Source organism: Haliotis rufescens, unplaced genomic scaffold (assembly GCF_023055435.1).
Source record: "Haliotis rufescens isolate VD_foot unplaced genomic scaffold, xgHalRufe1.0.p SCAF_52, whole genome shotgun sequence".
Taxonomy (NCBI): Eukaryota; Metazoa; Mollusca; class Gastropoda; order Lepetellida; family Haliotidae; genus Haliotis; species Haliotis rufescens.
In genome coordinates this window covers 1,471,001-1,481,857 of record NW_025964246.1, presented here as the reverse complement: position 1 = coordinate 1,481,857, position 10,857 = coordinate 1,471,001, and the positions used below count along the sequence as shown (strand labels likewise).

Here is a 10,857-nt window from a genome sequence, read left to right as displayed (position 1 = left end):
CGGGTGAGGCTAATTCCCAGAAACCTCTTCTTGTACAAGGCTAATCAATGGATCGGGTAGTCTGTCTCCCAGACCATAGAGAGTCTATTATGAAATGAATCCAACTCAAGTCTAGAATGATTTGGCAAGTCTAGATTGCTCAGCTCTGAAATTAAGACTTGCTCTGGGCTCCATTTAGATTTTATTTTTTATTGTATTTTATGGATATTTATTTTAAATATGATAACTGTATTTCTGGATCTAAATGTAAGGGAATTGATGTAGTAGTGTCATCGTATCCTGACGGCATGGGGCGATGCTCATAATATCAATCATTGGGTTGACTGGTACAGACTAGATACATGTATGTACAAGCGCCGTAATATAGCTGGAATATTGCTGACTGCAGCGTTAAACAACAAACAAACAATAAGAATAACTGTGTGTGAGTATAGTTTTAATCCGAAATAGTACATTCCAGTCATATTATGGCGGGCACACCAAGAATAGCCTTCACCCATACCACCAAAATGGGGAATTGAACCCGGCTCTTCTTCGAGTGGAGCCAACGGTTTAACCACTCCACCTGACCATCAGACCCGTGAAGATTCAGGGTTAGAATAGGTCTTCAGCAACCCATGCTTGCCGTAAAAGGCGACTATGCTTGTCGTAAGAGGCGACTTACAGGATCCGATGGTCAGGCTCGTTGACTTGGTTGATGCATGTCATCGATCCCCATTGCGTGGATCGATGCTCATGATATTAAAACTGGACTGTCTGGCTCAGACTCGATTATTTACAGACCGCCGTCATATAGCTGGGATATTGCTGAGTGCGGCGTAAAACAACCAACAAACCAACCATCTCATTGCCGTGAAACAAACCCAATCGTTCTTCTTGTTCGTGGGCTGCTGCCCCCCTGACCGCGTGTTATCACAGTTGTCGGATGACGTCAATCGGCCAAACTCGCCCCTTTCCGTAATTGCAAAGAAGACTCGGATGTAAATGTAGGAATTGGGACAACTTGTGGCCAAACAGTAAACATACCTCCGCATAAACACGCTCGCGGGTGCAACCTTTTGCGCGTTAACTGTTCATCTCATTCGTCACCACTCGCCCCTTTCCGTAAACTGCTAGAAGACTCGTCGCCCTATCGATGAATGTTATGTGCGAAAATACGACAAACCAATCAGAATGCGCGTAGGACTGAAAGTACTACGGTCAAAGAATCCCTCAGGAATAATTTTTGATTTTACATAAAAATATACCCCAGATACAGTGAAATGTGCTAAATCATACTGTATAATACCGGAAGTCCGAATGTGTTTAAAACAGCATCTGGAATATATGTGACATGAGGGAAATATACGTGAATCATTACGCAACGAGTTGACAATTCTTTTAACTATGCTCGTTTGCGCTTAGACGAAACCCAGTCACAAAAATGGCCACGAGAGGGACACGAGTCGATATTCAGCTTGTCCGGAATAACACGAATTGGTCACGAATGTGTTCATCTGTGTTTCACTTTCGTCTTATATATATGTGTAGTTACTTATTTAGAAGGTTTTTTTATCCTAAATATATTAAAAAGATACTTGTATAAACAACTTTATGAAACTTTAATTCCAACATGGAGACTGTAAACAAGAGCTCGAGGGTACCTGCACGTGTGTCATCATGGCTAACATTGAATTACAAACTACGATCGGTAATTAAATTTTAAATAATTACTGGAGTGAATTTTGAACTCAAACTCAAACAGATCGAGGTTTTATGAAGCAGTTTTCTGCTTGGGGTTTTCGTTTGTCAAAGCATTCATGACTGTCGACTCCAAGCGAGAATATTTACATCACGTGACGGTCACGTGCTAGCGAGGTCGTCGGGTAAAAAATGTCTTACAATGTCTCCGACGCACTTCAGATGTGTGTTTTCAGTGGTCATGACGTCTAACTGGCCTTAGGATTAACAGTCCTTGTGCGACTCCACTTTGATCTTCAAGCCTCTTCTTATTACCGGGGATCTACACCGGACTCCGTATGTCCGGGTGTCCAAGGGCGATCTCCTCCGCCAGAGGGCGGCACCGGACGCCCCCAGCAGAGAGAGGACTGACGTACCGGCGTCAAGGTGACTCTTTCAAGAACATACCCCATTTTTAGGTAACGTAAATCAACCTACATTTACAAATTATTTTCCCGAATCTTGGTTGACAAAAAGTGATAGGTTTCGAAACGACATAAAAGGCGACTATGCTTGTCGTAAAAGGCGACTAACGAGATCGGGTGGTCAGGCTCGCTGACTTGGTTGATGCATGTCATCGTATCCCAATTGCGTGGATCGATGCTCATGATGTCAATCACAGGATTGTCTGGTTGTCACTCGATTATTTACAGACCGCTTGAATATTGCTGAGTGTGGCGTTAAACAACAAACAAACAAACAAACAAACCCTTCACACAGGAAACAAACCAGTCGAAATTGACCTGAAATGAATTCAACCCTGACATATTGTGCTACTACCAACTTGCTAATAACATAGGATCAACTAAGGGACTGGAGGGTGGTGAGATTAAGGGGATGGGGGCTATGAAAAAATGACAGTTCTATTTAAAAAAATATTTTTCACAATACCTTTGAACGTTATTTAGGGATTTTAATTTATGAAATTTATTACGAATTTATAGCACCAGAAACCAGTCCCTAAGTGCAACGTAAACCCGCGATGATCCGGGGTAGAACAGGTCTTCAGCAACCCATGCTTGCCCTAAAAGGCAACTATGCTTGTTGTAAGAGGCGAAGTTAAACAACAAACAAACAAACAAACAAATAAACAAAAAGTGCAACGTAACCTGGGAATTGGGGCGTGTCGGGGGTAGAGGGGTCATGTTTGTGTTTCTGTTGTATATGATAGGAGTCCAGGAGCAAATTGCAATGTGTTGTGTCAGTATAAGTTTACTAATATCATGAATATTCAAGTTCAAGTAATTTAACGCTTTAAGTACTATGATATCTTCACATATAATGGATTAAATCGTATAGCTCACCTTAACAATTCGGTCGTTACGTGTTGTGTTACTTTTGATTCTCAGTATATACCAGGTTAAGGTGTCGAATGAATATTATTCACTGTGTTTCTAGTCATTAATTTAAATCTGTGCTGAAATGATCATAACCCGGAAAATGGATCAGTGTCACTGGAGCCAATATGATGAATGACACCCATTGATAAACTAGCACAACAACAAAATTCCCCAAAGGCTTATTTTGGTAGTTTTTTATATTTTTGTTGTGAGATGCTTCTAGGTCATACCACACCAAAATCGACTTGTACTAATGTCCGGATTATCGGCAGTTTCTACAGGACTAGAAATGGTTCATTTATTGTTTTTTTCGACCTATGGCGCCAACCTGTATCATGGCTTGTTCCAGTTTCATTGCGGGTAGCACACTGACCCCACGCACTCCGACCGAGCATGAAGAATTGTTAACGGAATGATCGACAATGTGGTCTGCACAGATGAATAATTAGATCTTCTGGGCGGTGACGTCTGACGTTGATTGGGGGATCATCGTGTCCTGTGTTCGACATAACGGTAATTTGCAGCCCCTGTTTCGAACAATGGCAGATCAGCCCGAAATATTCGACAAATGCAGAGTAGATCCGACTACTTCATTGAAGTTATGACTTTCTTTTATTAACTTAACTGTCGTCGGTCATTGGAGCTTCTATAATGGTGGGTCTGGTCACGGGACGAAAACTTAAACGGATGGATTTTGACCAAACTTGGTTTATAGATAGATATGTCTTCATGAAAGAAGTGTTCTACAAAGGCTGAAAAATTCCAAATAGGTTAAAGGCACATGGTCAGTCTCGGATTGTCATCGAACTGAGCTCCGGGTGAAAACGTAGACAAAAAGTTCTGTCATTACAGATTCTGACTAAAACTGGTCTGGGGTTGGGTTTTTTATGCTGCGACGTGACGTGACGTCCCTGCATTTGTACAAAGGCACCCCGGTAGCGTACGTCATTCAAAATTGCCATTAACAATGATGAGTTGTGTTCTCCAATGGGTTGTGTTGCCACCCATTCAATTACACGTCGACCCCAAAAACTGACGACGTTGAATAACGCAAGCGTCGCTAGAACGTTCACCCGGACGCCTTGCAAGACCATCAGAGCTGTCAAGATGAAATATTTAAACACGAGCAAGTCTTTGACCCGAGATGATTTTTTAGGAGATATAAATAACGACAGTACAAACATTCGATAAAAAAACATTTTTGGCCACGGATTTGCTCATCGTTAGCATGCCACTTCAAAAAATTTCAGCAAAATCTGCCTTCTCCAATTGTAAAAAAACCCTTTGTCTTGAAAGACCCATAAAGTGGGATTACCGACCTAATTGGTCAATGATGATACGATTGCCAAAAGGCCCAACCAGAAACAAACATATTTTGACAGATATGAATAACCAACGCTCAATGTATGTAAATTAAGTCATATAAAACTAAGGTCAAACGTAATAATCAGCCTAATCAGTCATCTTAATATAGTCCAATTTGGTACATGAAGCAAAATTGTTACAATCATGCGGCATGAAATTGAGCCGGCTTGGGCCAACACACATTGATGGGTGAAAACAGCTTCAATTTGTAGCCAACATGAATTAGTAAAACTGTATGTACAGACGGAGCAAAATTTGGATACCCTGACAAAATGGTCAGTATTATGGTGGTACAAAGTCAAACACAACCCTACAGTTGTGCACAGATCAAACCGATGTCTGGTATTGACGCGTAGAAGTGAAGTTCATCACAGATGCGTTTCTCTCGTGATTAGGCGCATTGCCTTCCCTTCTGTGCGCCCTCAGAACGAGAAGGGGCGTGCGTGTCTGGATGAATACTGTCTGATGGGATGTACTTTTTTTGTCAGCAATTCCGATCTGATATGGCACTACTATGCCTCGCTGAACTGTTTGGGGTTCTTTTCGTTTCCCAACTCTTGAAGCGGGCACGTGTCGGAGTGTAGGTGTGGTTGTGGAGAGGGCACGTGTCGGGGTGGAGACATGGTTGTGGAGAGGGCACGTGTCGGGGTGGAGACATGGTTGTGGAGAGGGCACGTGTCGGGGTGGAGACATGGTTGTGGAGAGGGCACGTGTCGGGCTGGAGACATGGTTGTGGAGAGGGCACGTGTCGGGCTGGAGACATGGTTGTGGAGAGGGCACGAGTCAGGGTGGAGACATGGTTGTGGAGAGGGCACGTGTCGGGGTGGAGACATGGTTGTGGAGAGGGCACGTGTCGGAGAGTGGGTGTGGTTGTGGAGAGGGCACGTGTCGGAGTGTAGGTGTGGTTGTGGAGAGGGCACGTGTCGGAGTGTAGGTGTGGTTGTGGAGAGGGCACGTGTCGGAGTGTAGGTGTGGTTGTGGAGAGGGCACGTGTCGGAGTGTAGGTATGGTTGTGGAGAGGGCACATGTCGGAGTGTAGGTGTGGTTGTGGAGAGGGCACGTGTCGGAGTGTAGGTATGGTTGTGGAGAGGGCACGTGTCGGAGTGTAGGTGTGTTTGTGGAGAGGGCACGTGTCGGAGTGTAGGTGTGGTTGTGGAGAGGGCACGTGTCGGAGTGTAGGTATGGTTGTGGAGAGGGCACGTGTCGGGGTGGAGACATGGTTGTGGAGAGGGCACGTGTCGGAGTGTAGGTGTGGTTGTGGAGAGGGCACGTGTCGGAGTGTAGGTGTGGTTGTGGAGAGGGCACGTGTCGGGGTGGAGACATGGTTGTGGAGAGGGCACGTGTCGGGGTGGAGACATGGTTGTGGAGAGGGCACGTGTCGGAGAGTGGGTGTGGTTGTGGAGAGGGCACGTGTCGGAGTGTAGGTGTGATTGTGGAGAGGGCGTGTGTCGGAGTGTAGGTGTGGTTGTGGAGAGGGCACGTGTCGGGGTGTAGGTGTGGTTGTGGAGAGGGCACGTGTCGGAGTGTAGGTGTGGTTGTGGAGAGGGCACGTGTCGGGGTGTAGGTGTGGTTGTGGAGAGGGCACGTGTCGGAGTGTAGGTATGCCGGGTTGTGGAGAGGGCACGTGTCGGGGTGTAGGTGTGGTTGTGGATAGGGCACGTGTCGGAGTGTAGGTATGGTTGTGGAGAGGGCGTGTGTCGGAGTGTAGGTGTGGTTATGGAGAGGGCACGTGTCGGGGTGTAGGTGTGGTTGTGGAGAGGGCACGTGTCGGAGTGTAGGTGTGGTTGTGGTGAGGGTATGTGTCGGGGTGTAGGTGTGGTTGTGGAGAGGGCACGTGTCGGAGTGTAGGTATGGTTGTGGAGAGGGCATGTGTCGGGGTGTAGGTGTGGTTGTGGAGAGGGCACGTGTCGGGGTGTAAGTATGGTTGTGGAGAGGGCACGTGTCGGGGTGTAGGTGTGGTTGTGGAGAGGGCACGTGTCGGAGTGTAGTTGTGGTTGTGGAGAGGGCACGTGTCGGAGTGTAGGTGTGGTTGTGGAGAGGGCGTGTGTCGGAGTGTAGGTGTGGTTGTGGAGAGGGCGTGTGTCGGAGTGCAGGTTTGGGTGTGGAGAGGGCGTGTGTCGGAGTGTAGTTGTGGTTGTGGAGAGGGCACGTGTCGGAGTGTAGGTATGGTTGTGGAGAGGGCACGTGTCGGAGTGTAGGTATGGTTGTGGAGAGGGCGTGTTCTGGAGTGTAGGTGTGGTTGTGGAGAGGGCGTGTGTCGGAGTGTAGGTGTGGTTGTGGAGAGAGCACGTGTCGGGGTGGAGACATGGTTGTGGAGAGGGCACGTGTCGGAGTGTAGGTGTGGTTGTGGAGAGAGCACGTGTCGGGGTGGAGACATGGTTGTGGAGAGGGCATGTGTCGGAGTGTAAGTATGGTTGTGGAGAGGACGTGTTCTGGAGTGTAGGTGTGGTTGTGGAGAGGGCGTGTGTCGGAGTGCAGGTTTGGGTGTGGAGAGAGCACGTGTCGGGGTGGAGACATGGTTGTGGAGAGGGCATGTGTCGGAGTGTAAGTATGGTTGTGGAGAGGGCGTGTTCTGGAGTGTAGGTGTGGTTGTGGAGAGGGCGTGTGTCGGAGTGTAGGTGTGGTTGTGGAGAGAGCACGTGTCGGGGTGGAGACATGGTTGTCGAGAGGGCATGTGTCGGAGTGTAAGTATGGTTGTGGAGAGGGCGTGTTCTGGAGTGTAGGTGTGGTTGTGGAGAGGGCGTGTGTCGGAGTGCAGGTTTGGGTGTGGAGAGAGCACGTGTCGGGGTGGAGACATGGTTGTGGAGAGGGCACGTGTCGGAGTGTAGGTGTGGTTGTGGAGAGGGCACGTGTTGCAGTGTAGGTGTGGTTGTGCAGAGGGCACGTGTCGGAGTGTAGGTGTGGTTATGGAGGGGGCCTGTGTCGGAGTGTAGGTGTGGTTGTGGAGAGGGCACGTGTTGCAGTGTAGGTGTGGCTGTGGAGAGGGCACGTGTCGGAGTGTAGGTGTGGTTGTGGAGAGGGCACGTGTCGGAGTGAAGGTGTGGTTTTGGAGAGGGCATGTGTCGGGGTGGAGACATGGTTGTGGAGAGGGCATGTGTCGGAGTGTAGGTGTGGTTGTGGAGAGGGCACGTGTCGGGGTGTAGGTGTGGTTGTGGAGAGGGCACGTGTCGGGGTGGAGACATGGTTGTGGAGAGGGCACGTGTCGGAGTGTAGGTGTGGTTGTGGAGAGGGCACGTGTCGGAGTGAAGGTGTGGTTGTGGAGAGGGCACGTGTCGGAGTGTAGGTATGGTTGTGGAGAGGGCACGTGTCGGGGTGTAGGTGTGGTTGTGGAGAGGGCACGTGTCGGAGTGTAGGTGTGGTTGTGGAGAGGGCATGTGTCGGGGTGGAGACATGGTTGTGGAGGGGGCACGTGTCGGAGTGTAGGTATGGTTGTGGAGAGGGCATGTGTCGGGGTAAAGGCACGATCGTGGAGCGGGAGGTTGTTTGTTCGCTTGTTTGTTGTTTAACGCCGAACTCAGCAATATTCCAGCTATATGTCGGGAGTCTGTAAATAGTCGAGTCTGGACCAGGCAATCCAGTGATTAATGTCATGTGCATCGATCCACGCAATTGGGATACGATGACATGCATAACCAAGCCAGCAAGCCTGACCACCTGATCCGATTCGTCGCCTTTTACGGCAAGCATGGGTTGCTGAAGATATATTCTACCCCGGATCTTCATGGGTAGAGCGGGAGGTAGTGGGTGGTGGTTGAGAATGAGATGGGGCTGTGTGGGGGCTCGGTGCAACATTAATTGCTCAAAGTGGATGCGGTTGTAGGCGTAGAAAGATGACCGTGTGCGTGTGCGTGTCCATGTTTTTGACAATGGTCGTATTCATGAGGATAAATATTATTGTTGATCTACTTCTGTCAGTGCCCAAACCAGCTTATCCAACAAAGCCTCTCGTTGGCCCCCGACATGTCTAACAACGTTAATGTTAATATAGAGTACACAGCCCTTAACAGGGAAGTCGGGATGGACGGTGCACCCTGCAATTTCCTCGCGCACATACCACTTACCCGCTCCACAACCAGCCAATCAGATTCCGTCTAATTGACCAATCACTGCAGCTATTTTTGTAACATTTTTCCAAACCTTTCTGAGATCGATGGACGCGTCTCCAGCTGTTAAAGGTTCGCTTCCTAATTCAAAGACACATAGACATCGTGTGAATAACTGAATAATCACCCCATGGACTGTAGACATTGAACTTTTTAGTACACAGACAGTGACGCGATCAGGCCCGCTCCCAGCAACAGCAGTATACACACATCAGCTCCTTACACTGCACTCGAATGCTTGGTGTAATGAATGTCTCCCTAGTGGTGCTGCGGAGTTTGAGAAGCTAAACGTTCTATTACGTTCGTTTTCGTTTTCTTTTTTCAAATAAGTTCATATAGGGAATTGTAAAAAACCCAACAGATCTTATTTCAATTTTATCTGGGATGTCACTGACCTTCCGTTCGGACATCGTAAACATTCACACTAAAGATTCAATAGTATTGTTCAATATAAACAAGACGGTCATTGAATCTGTTTAACGTACTTCAAAAGAGACACCTCAGCCAATATTCTACCGATTTTATTCAAGTTAACTTAGATTAATTAGTTTTCGGGGAATGCATTCTGGCAGCAACCCCTAAACTCAGACTGCACGTTTTAAATTAAACTGCTCAAGAAGGAACGGAATACTTACAAGGTGAACTCGACCCTGTAGGCAGAGGCATCTCTCTGAAGTATCCGGGGGCAGGGGTGGCCCAGTCGTCTAAGGCGCCGCATATTCGCTGTGCAGAGTTGCGTCCCCTAGACACGCCAGAAACATTTGATCGCGCCCCGATTATGTTTCTAGGTTTGTCAGCACCATACCCGTGCTCATGGGTTTCAACGAAGTGGTAAACGTCTGAGACCTGCATCACTTCGGGCTTTCCTCCCACATTAAGCTGAAACGCCGTGATATAACTGGAATACTGTTAAAAGCGGCGTTAAACCCAACTCACTCACTCACTCACTGAAATATCCTACTAATACAACACTGTGAGTTTTAAGCAAATACTAAATGGCGTTTGGGTTTTTTTCTTGAGCGGGTGTTGAAAGTAAATTATTTAAGGACCGACTGGACATGCGAAGCTCACATAAACGACGGCCTATGGTGCATTACGTCAATATCAATTTAGAATACCAATCGGTAATACTGATACCTTCGCTCGTCAGGTCGAAGGCCCGGGTTCGATTCCCCACATGCATACAGGGAAAGAATATTGCTAAAAGCGGCGTAAAACTATAAAAATAATAACATATAAATTCAATAGAATTTAAAGAAAAGTCTTTATATTTTACGTCGAATGCACTCACCTGTATAACACATTTCAAACGTCAAATGTAGCAGGATCTATCTTTCTTTTCATACCGACCTTGATTTCTATTTTTGATTTTTCTAAATTATTCCTTTTGAAAGGCAACGTGCATTAATCAAGACATCAAAAAGACACCTCAGCAAAACGTATTTGACACACATTTTCTTATGTTGGAAAATATAAACTGCCAACGTCAGGGAAATACCAATCTCGATTACAAGGAACCGATTCCGCTGGACGAAAGAGGGAAAAAAAAAAATAAAAATAAAAAAAGTAAAATGAAAATCAGTGATGACACCAGGCGTCCGCGAAAAGGGTAAGCATATCCTGCTCTGCCGGTAGCACCCGTCACTCACAGACTCCATCGAGGGTTATAACGGTATCTCCCTTCGGAATGGTTCTGGAGCAGATAGATGTCACATCTCGTTGCTTCCAACAATTGATAGCTCTGTGGAAGCGTTAAACCAGGTGCTGTTAGCTTCCGGGTCGGGGAAATCTCACAGACTCGAAGCATCCCGGAACCCGGAGGACGTTTGCTTTCATGCCAGTACGTTTTGTGTGAGTGAGTATGGTTTTACGCCGCTTTAAACAATATTCCAGAAGTATCACGGCTATCCAGTTCCGGGGTAGAATAGGTCTTCAGCAACCCATGCTTGTCGTTAAAAATGACTTTGGTTGTCGTAGCTGGCGACTAACGGGATCGGGTGGTCCGGCTCGCTGACTTGGTTGATGCATGTCATCGTATCCAAATTGCGTGGATCGATGCTCATGATGTCAATCACTGGCTTTTCTGGTCCACACTCGATTATATGCAGGTCCCCGTCACAAAGCTGGAATATTGCTGATTTCGACGTTAAACAACAAACAAACTAGGCTAACCAACCCCAAGCAATAGAAACAACCTCCTAACATTACGACCCGTGAAGATCCGGGGTAGAATAGGTCTTAAGCAACCCATGCTTGTCGTAAAAGGCGACTTTGGTTGTCGTAACTGGCGACTAACGGGATCGGGTGGTCAGGCTCGCTGACTTGGTTCA

The 10,857-nt window shown here is 47.2% G+C and overlaps 1 protein-coding gene across 1 annotated transcript; it reads right to left on the bottom strand.

Annotated features, from left to right (window-relative positions):
• Positions 1-4,936: 4,936 nt before the first annotated feature.
• On the bottom strand, positions 4,937-7,816 carry LOC125374130 (mucin-2-like). Its single transcript, XM_048384924.1, has one exon. It carries the CDS (start codon positions 7,814-7,816, stop codon positions 4,937-4,939), a length of 2,880 nt encoding a protein of 959 aa, XP_048240881.1.
• Between the last annotated feature and the right edge of the window lie 3,041 nt (positions 7,817-10,857).